The sequence below is a fragment of the Eumetopias jubatus genome, unplaced genomic scaffold (genome assembly GCF_037043125.1).
Source record: "Eumetopias jubatus isolate StellerSeaLion01/CBP00866 unplaced genomic scaffold, mEumJub1_p1.0 scaffold_5, whole genome shotgun sequence".
Lineage (NCBI taxonomy): Eukaryota > Metazoa > Chordata > Mammalia > Carnivora > Otariidae > Eumetopias > Eumetopias jubatus.
The window spans coordinates 60,315,369-60,328,944 of NW_028274811.1; the positions used below are offsets into that span (position 1 = coordinate 60,315,369).

At 40.5% G+C, this 13,576-nt stretch overlaps 1 protein-coding gene across 2 annotated transcripts in view; it reads left to right on the forward strand.

Annotated features, from left to right (window-relative positions):
* Positions 1–13,576, forward strand: part of CMYA5 (cardiomyopathy associated 5) — an 87,697-nt gene that overhangs the window by 32,020 nt on the left and 42,101 nt on the right. For both annotated transcript variants that reach the window (XM_028114509.2, XM_088023651.1), the window contains exon 2: positions 1,495–11,719. In XM_028114509.2, the coding sequence (XP_027970310.1) occupies positions 1,495–11,719 (10,225 nt within the window). The remainder of the gene's footprint in view (positions 1–1,494; positions 11,720–13,576) is intronic.

Sequence of the window (13,576 nt, forward strand, 5' to 3'; positions counted from 1 at the left end):
TCTGCATATGTTTTCAAAAAGTTAATAATTAATATATACATATTTATATATTAATATGTACAAAAATACTTAATTTAATACTTATACTTCATGGGTTTTTAGCATAGGAAGCTCTGTGTTTTTGTTTTTATTGTTGTAGAATGGTATACGCCAGTCGGTAGTTTGTGTTTATTGCAAACTGTAGCCATATTCTTAGAAGGATATAGCCGTTAGAGTTTTAATCTTCAGCTTAATGCTTATGAAGTAATGGCAAACATGATTGCTGAATTGATCAGGAAGAGTAACACTGGAGGTTTTTAAACTAAGCCTTGAAGAGGATATAGAATTTAGATATGCAGAAGAGGTGGAGTGAAATGGGGGATAAGAATTGTAAATGCAGGAACAAATGAACACCCGGGAGGAAGAGGTACAAGAAAATTTCAGAGAAGAGTACTACAGAGTCTGCCAGGGGCTCAATGGCAATGGAAAGGGTGGCCAAAGCCAGCTGTCTCTTGAGGGCCTATGAGAGCAGTCCAAGGAGACCACCTTTTCACCTGTAGCAGTTGAAAATGGTCATGCCCAAGCTCCCTTGGTCTCTAATCCAGTGATGTGTGGAAACTTGATTACAGATAATGTTTACTGAACATGAGCTATATGCCAGGCACTTTTCCTGAGCACTTCATGTGTATTAACTAATTGAATCCTCACAGCAACCCAGAGAGCTAGGTTCCATTTGATCCCTGGCTTACAAATGAGGAAATGTGCAGCCTGTAGGCTGTTTTGGGGATGTATCTCTATTTTCTCTTGTATGGCTCTGATCCAGAGTCCACATGACATATTTACTGGGCAGTGAATTATATAGTTAAAACAGAAATGTGCAAGGTAGGCACGGGGTGAAAGTGTGTACTTGGAAATAAAGTCATCTAGGGATCAGAAAGTTAAGTATTTTGAACTCTTTTCCCCACAGGTATGAGGAATTTACTGATATTTTTTGAGCAAGGAATGGGATGATGGAAAATTTTACTAAAGTAGGTCTGGAAAAGGGAGTAGAGCAGGTTAAGGATAGGGGAGGGTGGGAGGTAGACATTAGGAAGCTAATGAAAGAAACTAGAGATGACGTGGTAGAAAGCTAGGTCAGGGTGATGGTAGTAGTAATGGAGAGGGCACAGAGGCCAAGTGCCCATTATGAAGGTCCTGGTGACACAGAGGGAGCCTGAGTAACTGGACGAGCCATGGGAGGTCAGGGGGAAAATCCCGATGAAGGGTAGGTGGTGAACGGAATCATTCCAGCCTGGGATGTGTTATTATATTTCATATCCTGACTTCTTGTTTTCAATTTTATTTTGCATTCTTACCTATTTTTGATATGGGTGGCAATATTTATCTGTATACTTTAATTTCACATTAACCCATTACCTAGTGAAAATAGGATATTGACATTACTATCTGTAATTAATATAGTGTTATTTTTATAATAATATGTACTATTATTGATAATATTATTACTTACTTTAGATTATCAGACCAGGATGAAGAAGGCAAGACCAAGCAGAAGTGTATCATATCTGACCCCTCCTTTTCCATGGTGACAGTTCAACGGGAAGATAGTGGAATAACCTGGGAGACCAATTCAAGCAGGTCTTTCACTCCTTGGGCCTCGGAAGAGAGTCAGACTTCTGGTGTGTGTAGTCTGGAAGGGTCAACTGTGAATTCTCCTCCAGGGAATGTTTCCTTTATTGTGGATGGAGTTAAAAAGGTTCGGAAAAGAACGCCCAAGTCAAAGCGTGGCTCACCATCACTGCGTCGGAAAGGCAACAAAAAGAGAAATTCTCTCGAATCTCAAGATGTTCCAGCAAATACAAAAGATAATCCTTTAATTTCAGAAAGCCAGGTACTAAGCACCCAGAAAGAGAAGTCATCTACTGGCATTTATGATAAAACGAGAAAAAAGAAGACCACCTCAAATACACCTCCTATTACCGGGGCAATATACAAAGAACACAAGCCCTTAGTGTTAAGGCCAGTCTACATAGGAACAGTACAGTATAAAATTAAGATGTTTAATTCAGTTAAAGAAGAATTAATTCCTCTACAATTTTATGGAACATTGCCAAAGGGTTATGTAATTAAAGAAATACATTATAGGAAGGGGAAAGATGCGTCCATTAGTCTAGAGCCAGATATGAGCAATTGTGATTCTAATATAGTTTCTCAAACAAGCAAATTAGTAGGCCAAAACATAGAAGATGATAAGGTAAAAGAGCTTGCTACACCCTGGAAAGCTGCATCCTCTAAAGGATCAGAGTCCTTGACTTCCTCATTCAGTCATGAAGATGAAAAGAAAATTTACGTTGATTCTCCACTAAAGGCCGCATCTGCCACCAAGCACACAGTTTCCTCTTATGCAAGTAATGACACAGCAGAACAAGACATACAGCTCATCCCTCCACAGTTAGTGCCACGACAGCCAGGTGATGAAGCAAAACTCCATGAAATGGAGCCTTCCTCTCTTACACCTGATACATCTACAACTGGGTTACTGGAAACAGCGAAGGAAGAATTTGAGCCTGATTCACAAGAAATAGTGACTTCAGAGCATGACTCTTCAGTCTTACCACTGTTAGTGGATGAGGTAAAGAAGGAAGATATGTATTCTGTTGACCATTCCATTTCATTGGAGGCAGAAAAGGATTCTCTGGAAACAGGTGCACCAGGTCTGGCAGCATCCATTGAGGAAGATTTTGGCCCAGAGACAACAGAGCTGGACCTGACTTCACCAGAGAGGGCAGAAGCAGTCTCTGAACAACAAACCCCTCCTTATCTTGATGTCAAAGGAATGGAGGAAGAAAATGTACCTGAGCCATCCATTTCTCTTTTTGAACCTCTAGTGTTAGAGGAACCAAAGAAAGATGAAACTTCTCTACCGATAGCTGCTACCCCTGAACCTGAAGATTCTAATTTAGTGGAAGAAGAGATCATAGAACTTGAATACCCAGAGAGTCCATCTATTTCCAAGAAGCCCTTCTCACCATATTTGGACACTGAAGTGGAGCAGAAAGAAGAGGAGATCCTTTTACCATCACTGAAAGCATCCACACCTGAACATGTTGCTTCATCTGAGGAAGAAAAAGAGGAAAATGAGTCTGTTTCTACTGATTCTGCTTTTGTATCAGAGTATTCAGTCCCACAGGATTTGCACCATGAACTAGAGCAGCAAGAAGTTGAGCCAGTTTCTCCATCCACTGTAAATGGTATATCTGAACATGCAATTTTTTCAGAAGGGGAGAATGAGGAATTTGAGCCTTTGGCCTCTGCATCTGAGTGCTCTCTGTCACCATCTACAACTGAGCAGACTTCTGAATGCCAGTCCCCTCAGTTTTCAGCAGCTTTCTCAGAACACGTGGTCCTGTCCAGAGAAGACGCTTCAGAAAGTGGGTGTTACACACCAGATTCCACATCTGCTTCTGAATATTCGACTCTATCCCAGGCAACAAAAGGGTCACTGATGAAAACAATTGACCTAAAGTCCCCATTAAAATCAAAAGATGTTTCTGAGCACACGATTTTGTCAGAAGAAAAGAAGGAAGACACTGGATTGTGTTCCCCAAATGTGGCCTCTGTCTCTAAACGCTCTCTCTCACCATCCACAGCTGAGCAGACTTCTGAATGCAAGGCCCCACTGTTTTCAACTGCTACATTGGAACAGGCAGTCATGTCAGAAGAAGAGGACCTAGGAAGTGAGCGTTTCACAGCAGATTCAACATTGACTTCCCAAAATGCAGTTCCGCCAAATGTAACACAGGAATCCCCAAAGAAAATAATTGATGATGTGTCCCCATTAAAATCAAAAGATGTTTCTGAGCACACGATTTTGTCAGAAGAAAAGAAGGAAGACACTGGATTGTATTCCCCAAATGTGGCCTCTGACTCTGAAAGCTCTCTCCAACCATCCACAGCTGAGCAGACTTCTGAATGCCAGGCCCCGTCATTTGTAGCTACCCCATCTGAGCATATTGTCTTATCAGAAGAGACAGTAGAAATTGAGCGGTACACACCCTCCTCCACCTCGACCTCTGAATTTTCAGTACCACCATATGCAACACCAGAAGCACAAGAGGAAGAAATTGTCCACAGATACCCTTTAAACCTAAAAGGTGCCTCCTCACCCACGAATTTCTCAGAAGAAGAGCAAGACATTGGACTTTTTTCTCCAGACTCAGCATTTGTGTCAGAATTCTCATTTTCACCCTATGCAACTCAGGAAACGGAAAAAAGAGAATTTGAATGTGATTCTCCAATATGTTTAACATCACCATCTGAGCACACTATTTTGTCAGATGAAGACACTGAGGAAGCTGAACTTTTTTCTCCAGACTCAGCATCACAAGTTTCAATCCCACCGTATAGAATCCCAGAAACAAAGAAAAATGAATTTGAGCATGATTCACTGGTAACTGCAATATCTGCTTCTGGATATTCTGGCTCTTCAGAAGCAGATGAGGAAGACACTGTGCCAACAGCTGCCACACCCATACCTGAGCACCTTGGTTCATCACAGAAGCAACAAGCCAAACCTTCCCCTTCAATGTCTGCACCCGAAGACTTGAGTCTGCCATCTTCAACAAATAAAAGAGAGATCACAAAAGTTGAGCCAGATGCTCAAACAACCTCAATATCTGTATCTGAATATCTCATTTTGACACAGCAGCATATAACTCGAGGATTTTCAGAACCCGAGTCTGAAGACTTGATTTCACCATATTCAACCAGTGAAACAGAGAAAGGAGAAATTCAGACTAGTTCACCAGTAGCTGCAACACCTGTTTCTTTACCTGCACAATCATTTACAGTAAAGGAAGACACCAAACCAGTTTTGCATTCATCTCAATATTCAGTTTCACCTGATTCAGTCCATGCACTTCAGAAAGAACAAGAAGCCAAAGCATCACTCACTCCAAAAGCTGCAAATGAACAGATGGCTTTGTTAAAAGTTAAAAGTAAGGAAGAAATTGTGCCTGATTCTCAAGAAGCTACAGCACATGTATCACGGGATCAAGAAATGGAGCTTCAGCCTCCAAATGTTCTAGGGTCTGGGATGAAATATTCAGTTCTGCCTGACTTGGTAGATGAGCCAAAGAAGGATGTGAAACCCAATTTAGCTCCCACTGTGACATCTGAACCAGAACAGAGAATGTTGTCAGAGAATGAGCCTGAGGTAATAAAACCATATTCACCTCTAAAGGACACGTCTTTATCTGGACCTGAGATTTTATCTGCAGTAAAAACGCAAGTGAAACACGACTCTAAAATAGCTGATACATCTAGAGTGTTGCATTCAGCTCCACGAAGAGTGCAAGAGGAAGCTGAACATGGACCACCCGCACCAGAGTTTTTGGAAGAAATAAAGAAAGAAATTGAACCCAGTTGTTCAGTAACCACATCTGTAACTAAGCATGATTCAAGCTTACCCAAGTTAGGAAAAGAAGAAACCCCAACAGATTTATCTTTTACCACCCCTATAGAACATCCAGTCTTAACAAAAATAGAAAAGAGTGAATTAGGAAGTGGTTTGCCACCACTGGTGACATCTATAGATGAGCATTCACTTCTTAAAGAAGAAAAGGTAGCAAGGAAAATGAGTTCTTCTCCCACTGTAACTGCTACATCTGAACGTCCAGCTTGGTCAGAAGCAGAGAAAGAAATTAAATTTGATTCACCTGCAAGAACATCCTCTCTATCAGATCATTCTTTGTCCAAGGTAGAAACTGAAGAATTTAAACCTGGGTTGCCAATAACCAAAGCATCATCTTCTCAGCATTCAGATGTATCTAAGGAAGAGAGGGTGGAAAATGAACAAGGTCTTTCATTTTCTACAGTCCTTGACTCTGAACAACTGGTTTTATCACAGAAAAAGAATTCTGTGTCTGCCTCAGAGGTGTCAGGGCCTGAACATGTGCTTTTGCTCAACCAAGGTGGTGAGGTGAAGAAAAAAGAAACCGAACTTGCTTCTTCACAAGACATGTCACCCGCCCGCAAACATATAGTTCTGAAAGGCAAAAATGAGGAAATGGAAAGTTCTTCTCCTGAGTTAGAAAATTTAGTGTCAGCAGACTTAACTTTGACCCCCAGAGATGATAAGAACAAACAGACAGTGGAGCCATCTTCTACAGCTCAGGGAGATTTCCTGTCAGAAAGACAAGATCTTGCTCTGGCGGAGTTTTCTTTGGAACTTGAACAGAAAGACAAGCCACACCAAGTATCAGAATTACCAAGCACTGAGTCAGAATTCAGTCATAGTTTAGGTGGGCAAGATGGATCCGTAGATACAAAACAAGTAAAATCTCCCATAACCGAAACAGAGGATTCTGTCTTAGAAAAGGGCCTTGCTGAGCTTAGGAGCAGAAGAGGAGGAAAAGAAGAAAACAGGGAACATCATGTGTCAACTACAGTTGACCCTGAAATTTCAGAGGTTTCATCATGCCTAAGGGAGGAACCTCAGATTCAAGAAATTAAATCTTTCTCCCCCAAGGTAGTCAGCTTAGGGTCAAAAGAAGCATTGACCCCTCTAGTTGAAGGAGACGGCCCCAAAGAACCTCAACCACATACCTTTTCTTTAAAAGGATTATCAGAGAAGTTGAACCATTCGGCTGACATTAAAACGGGAGAAAAACAAGAAATAAGCCCATTACTGTCAACAGGAAATTTGAAGACACAAGTGATAGGATATATTGAAACGAAACTAAGTGAAGAAACAGACCAACCAAATTCATTCTGTGTGCCCCAGAGTGTAACAGAACCATCAAAGATTGTTTCTTCTGACCTTGTGGAACAAGAGAAGCCTGGAAAAGCACTTCATTCAGATCAAGGTGTTAAATTATCTGATGTAAGCATGTCTTTTGCAGATAAAAAAGATCTAGGTGTTAAACAATTTTTATTTATGAAAGATAATTTGCCTTTGGAAGAATCAAAATCATTTATCACAACTGAGCCTGCAGATGTTAAAGAAACACAGATGCAAGAGGCCCTTTTTGTTCCAAAGGATGAAAGCTGGATGCTGGAAAAGCCAGAAAGGGATCTGGCAAGTCCACATGAAGAAAGAATACTGGGATCTGTGGAGCTGGGTTCCTCTGGCAATAATGATTTGATGACAGGGCAGCTCAAAGCCACTCTGCTGGATAAAGACCATACATGTGAAACCAGAAAGCAGCTTCTGCCACATTCTGCTGAGGAATCTCCTTTATCATTACGAGAGCTAGTATCTACTCTCAATACCTCCAGTGGTGACATAGAGACCTTATCAACTAAAACTTACTCTTCTGAAGAAATAAAGCTGGCTCCCAAACCAAAATCTTTTGTTCCAACTGGAAATGTAGAGAGAAATGAAGCAGAGGGGAAGCAGATCTTCTCTTTTGTGGGGAATGAAAGTTTGATACTGGAGAAAACAAACACAGAATTTTCCAGGCCTTGCAAAGAAGGCAGCCAGGAAGAAATCAAACTACCTTCTGAAAGAATCCACCAAAAACCAGTGTCTGACACATCAGTGGAACAGATCAAATCAGAAACTATTCCCTCTCCCACCAAAGCAGCCCATTTTCTGGCAGAAGATTCAGAACCTGGCTTGGGCAATGAGAAAGAAGCACACAGAAGTATATCTCCTTTAGCTGGAGAGAAGCCATTAGAAGAAGCAAAAACGATTCAGTCAAAGGTCGTGGATGATGTTAATGAGATAGGGAAGCCAGCATCTGAAATGAAAATACCCACACCAATAAAACCGCCCTCCTCAATGCAAGAAAATGAAGAACCTCAACCCGCAGAGCCACCTGAGGTGACACAAAAGTTGCCTAAGCATCCAGAGGCAGTTGAGCCAGGCCTTTCTGAGGAGAAGGGGAAGAAAGGAATTTTATCTTTCACATCATGGATGTCCAGTTTGTTTTTTGGCTCAAGCACTCCAGATAAGAAAGTTGCTGAAAAAGATTTAGAAACTCAGCCAAGTCCATCTGCAGAAAAAGCAGTGCCTGTGACTGAGTCTGAAGGAACAGCTTCAGCTGACTCTAATGCAACCGAGAAACCAGCTGATCGTCTGTTACCAGAGGCAAAACTTAAAATTGCTGAAAAATCCAGAGGCACTTTAGTTAAATCTGGTGAAGGCCAAGACTTTGAAGAAAAACCCACATCTTTATCAAATGTAGAAATTTTACAACAGCCAAAATCCAACTTTGAGGTGTCTAGTGAAGATTATGGGAAAAAAGAAATTCTAGACTATTCAGAGGAAATGGACCTCAACTCGGTAGTTGCTTTTGCGGATGGTGAGGAACATCTTGAAATTCAATCTTATTCTCCCATGGGCGAGAAATCCATTGTGGGAGAAGTGCAAAATGCAGTTCCTCTTCATATCACTGATAGTAAAAGAGGCCAGAAGCCAGAAATTTCTGATCCATCTAAATGGAATATTTCTATTCTTAAGAAAGAGCCAAGAAGTGATCAAAAAGAAAAATCACTCTTTTCATTTGATGCAAGAGATAAGGTGCCACAACAGCCAAAATCAGCTTCATCTAGCTTCACAAGTAAAAATATCACTAAGGAATCGGAGAAGCCAGAGACAATAATTTTGCCAGTAGAAGAATCTAAATGCAGCTTAATTGATCTGGGTGAAGAGAGACTGAAGAAAGAAATGCTAAAACCTACTTCCTTGAAAACTTCTGAAGAGGAAACAAAACTCAGGTCTGTTAGCCCAACTGAGGAGAAAGGTGACTTGGAAACCAGATCATATTCCGTGGCAGAAAACAAGGTGCTGGCAGAAAAACCAGAAACTGTGGCCCCCTTAGAACTTTGGGATAATGACAGAGGGAGGGCACAAATTGCACATGGATCTAGCCTTATTAAATTGGAAGAATCAAAAGCGGCAGCTGTGCTGCAGCAAGTCTCCCAAAATGAAGACCACAAAGGACGCACAATAATGAAGCAGGAGAAAGAAGAAAAACAAAAGCTGTCACAAGTATTTTCAGAAGGAAAGCAGCAGCAGGAAATTCAGCCTTCTTCCGTGAATGTAGTCAGGTCTATGCCTGAAGAATCAGTTATCTCCTTAAGTCCTTCTTTGGATGAAACTCAGCCATTTTCATCAGTTAAAACCGTATCAGTTACTGAAAAATCAGAAACTATGCTCTTGGAGGGTCGCCCAGAAATCAGGGAAACAAGGGCAGTAGGAACTCAACCACATCCAGGAGAAGAAAGTAAAGTTTTGGTGGAGAAAATCAAAATGTTCCTTCCAGAGGATCTTCCTTATCATGATGAAAGAGATAACTACTCTTTACCTAAGGAAGGCAATCTGATATTGGAAAAGTCAAGCAGGGATATGGCAAGTCACAATGAAGAAAAGGGACAGGTCACAACAGCAGAGCCATCGAAAGGTGGTTCAATAGATACCACAAAAGAAAGCATGAAACAAGGATCTCCATCTAAAGAATCTGAAAGGATTTTAGATCATCATTTTGATGAAACAAAGAGCTTAGAAACCCCACCATATTTGTTGTCATCTGCGAAATCACAAACACTTGTTTCAGGAAATTCTCCAGAAATTAATACAGTAAAGAAACAAGAAATGCCATGGTCAGAATTGACTCCAGGTAGGCATACAGTCCATACTATCCAAACTTCTGAAGATCTAACATCTGAAATGTCTAAGCAATCAGTTCTTGCTTCAGAGCAGCATATGGAGGCTGTGGAAGATGCCCACGTATCTTCAGCAAGTAGCAACTATGCTCAATTTATAAAGAATGCATCAGCAATCAATGCTGGTAGAAGGGTTCCTGCTAGAGAAAGATCCAAGGAGCCTGAAGACACGTATGTGAAAGATGAAGATTTCACAGTGACTAGTAAGCCAGCTGGACTTTCAGAAGATCAAAAGAGTGCCTTCAGTATTATTTCTGAAGGCTGCGAGATTTTGAATATTCATGCTTCTGCATTTATTTCTTCAGTTGATCAGGAGGAAAGTGAACTAATGCAAGATAAGCTAGAATATTTGGAAGAGAAGGCTTCATTTAAAACTATATCCCTTCAGGACAGTAGTGAGGCTGTTTCTTGCCATAAAACATTAAAGAGTAAGTTAGAAGATTCTGATCAAGTTACATCACTGCAAGACGATAAACAAAAGGAATCTCTTAACATAAAACAGGAGGTAGCCACAGATTCAGAAACTGATGATTTCACCTTTAATCAGCCCACAGCTCCCAGTGAAGAAGATTATTTTGAAAAATATACATTGATTGATTATAACATCTCTCCAGCCCCAGAAAAACAAAAAGCTCCATGGAAATTAAATGTTGAGGGGGAACTCCCAAAGGAAGTTACAGAAGATACTGTCTCTTTCCCAGAAAGTTCAGAAGAAAGTGCCCTGGAACATGAATATGACTTGGTGAAATTAGATGAAAGCTTCTATGGGATGGAGAAAGACTACAGCAAATTATCTCACCCAGAGACCCAGAAGCCTTTGGATATCCAGCAATCAGCTGACAGAGATGCCTCAAAGAGCATAAATAGAGAGGTGGACTTAAAGTTGCCGGGGATGCCTTTATTTGGTACAGAGGAAGGGGTTTTGTCACGAACCCAGATCTTTCCTACCACCACTAAAGCCATTAATCCCGAACTTCTGGAGGAGCCACCTGCATTTGCATTTTTATACAAGGATCTGTATGAAGAAGCAGTTGGAGAGAAAAAGAAGGAAGGGGAGACAGCTTCTGAAGGTGACAGTGTGAATTCTGAGGCATCGTTTCCAAGCAGGAATTCTGACACCGATGATGGAACAGGAATATATTTTGAGAAGTACATACTCAAAGATGACATTCTCCATGACACATCTGTATCTCAAAAGGACCAAGGCCAAGGTCTGGAAGAAAAAGCAGTTGGTAAGGATGATTCATACCAACCGATAGCTGCAGAAGGGGAAATTTGGGGGAGGTTTGGAACTATTTTGGGGGAGAAGAGTCTGGAAGAGGAACAGAAAGCTACTTACAGGGAAGGAGACTCAGTATGCCATGTGGAGACCCTTGACAATGAAGCTATGCAGGGGAAAGCTCCCATCACTGAGGAAGTCACAGTGGTTACCCAGAAGGTAAGCTATGCGGTTCCATTTGAAGACACCCATCATGTCCTGGAGAGAGTGGATGAAACGAGCAGTCAGAGTAATGAAGCAGCAAGTGCAAGTCCAGAAGTCAACCTGAACATCCCAGTACAAGTGTCCTTCCCAGAGGAAGAACTTGCATCTGGTGCAACTTGTGTTCAAGAAACACTGCAAGAAGAACCTATAATAATGGTCGCACCTGAGCCAAGTGAAGACAGACTCCGCAGTAGCCCCGTTCAGGATGAGTATGAATTTGCTGAATCCCTGAATTATGAAATGGTTGCTCAAGACACTTTATCAGAGGAACTGTATTCAGAATCCGCGCCTGAAGATGTGTTATCTCAAGGAAAGGAATCCTTTGAACACGTCAGTGAGGATGAATTTGTGAGTGAGGTAGAACAAAGTATGTCTGCCAAACAGAAGGAGTTGGGCAGAGAGAAGACAGAACAAGAACAATTGTCATCAGAGTCAGCAACTGAGAAGGAACAGAGGGAACCGAAAAAGTCCCAGATCGACACATACTGTTACACTTGCAGAAGCCCAATTTCTGCTGTTGACCAGATGCTTGGCATGCACAAGGACCATGAGGTTGCAACACTTGATACAGCGATAAGTGCTGTAAAGGTAAAAAAGATTTTAAAGCATATAAGTACATAATAATAATAATACATTTAATTTCTTTTCATATTTCCTCAATTTAAAAAATGACCAATATTTGATATCTTCATATTTAGGGATAATAGTCTGAAAGAAAGCTAAGAATTCTTCCCTAGGCATTCAGTTAAGATCAATTTGACAAATGTTTATTGAGTATACACTATGTGCAAGACATTTTTCTAGGGTTCTGGCAATAACATTGTAAATAACACAGGGTCACAACCTTTGAGGGGTTTTATCTTTTGGCGGTAGCCCTTAACATTATCCAAAAAAGCCAAATAATTTTATTTTCACTTTTTTTATTTTTTTAAAGATTTTATTTATTTATCTGAGAGAGAAAGAGAATGAGTGAGAGAGAGAGAGAGCACACGTGGGTGGGGTTAGGGGGGAGGCAGAGGGAGAGGGGGAAGCAGGCTCCCCACTGAGCAGGGAGCCCAATGCGGGGCTCGATCCCAGGATCCTGAGATCATGACCTGACCTGAAGGCAGGCACAAGCCAGCCAGGCAACGAAGCCAAATAATATTAAATTGAAAAATATGCTTTTGAGCATAAAACACAATTTATTTTCTACTATCTACACTGTCATTCTTTAGAAATACACATTTATATTACACTGAGCAATTTTATTGCAAGTTTTATAAAATATTCCATACAGTCATTTTAAATTTTGGTTTTCTCCATATTTCCTTTGTGTATAAAATTGATATTAAAAATGGAAAACTTTTGCATTCTTTCTATGTCTATAGACTCCCAATGTTAAAATGTTAAAAAGTTAGTCACAACACATATCCTTATGCATGTTATTATAAATACTCTACTTCCCCAGAGATAATACTACAAGTAAAGCATTTAGTCTTTGAGATTGTCACGTACTTTTAGTAGCCTACTAACTGGAATTCCCACCCTTCTCTCTTCAAGCCATCCTCTAATACATTAGCCAGAATGACCTTAAAATGCAAGTATTCCCAAGAATTGAGCACTTACTATGTGCCAGGCACTGTGTTAAGTTCTTTATATATAAGATATCTTTTACTCCTCATAATAAGCCTGTCATCGTCACCAATCTGAAGATAATGAAATTGGCGCAGGTAGGTTAAGTGATTTACTCAAGGTCCTGGGAGACAGACTACGATTGGTACCCGGGTCTGTTGGATGCCCAGAGCTCATACTCTTGACTGTATATCCTTATTGCTTGGCCCAATGCCTTGCTAATGGTGCAGTTTGCAATATGATTATTTAATTAGGTCACTGTTAAATAATTGTTAGGCTCATTTTGATTTAAAAAAAATGACAGAATGTTTTTTTCCCAGAAAATTAAAACTTCTCAATTCTCTAACATTGGTTCTGTTTCTCCAGGATGAAATTTTGTTGAAACTTTACCTGGTAAAGTTTGGGGGTAGAAGATGGAGCAATTTTTTTTTTTTTTTTTTTATGAACTCTCAGGATTCTGGATGCTTTAGCACCGGTAACATGTGCTCTATTCTGTGATGACAGTTGGTTTTGTTAACTGACAACTACTGGGCACTGTCAGCAGAAAGAAGACTAGATTTTTTTCAGCTTTCTTAATGACGTTTTATTCATCTCTGAGTTTAGAAATCAAAAAATAATTCTGTCTAAATATTATCAATTTAAAACAAATTTCAAAAGCAAGGCGATATGGCTCCTGATTTAAAACCATTTTAAAGTTTTTTGCCCCTGACCTTCTCTAAACAGTATGACCAAAAAAAAAAAGGAAAACTAGTTCACTAAAGCCAAAGAGACCAGCTTTGTTTTGCTAAATCAACTGTGAAGATTAAGAGTTGGTTGGCAGGGGCGCCTGGGTGG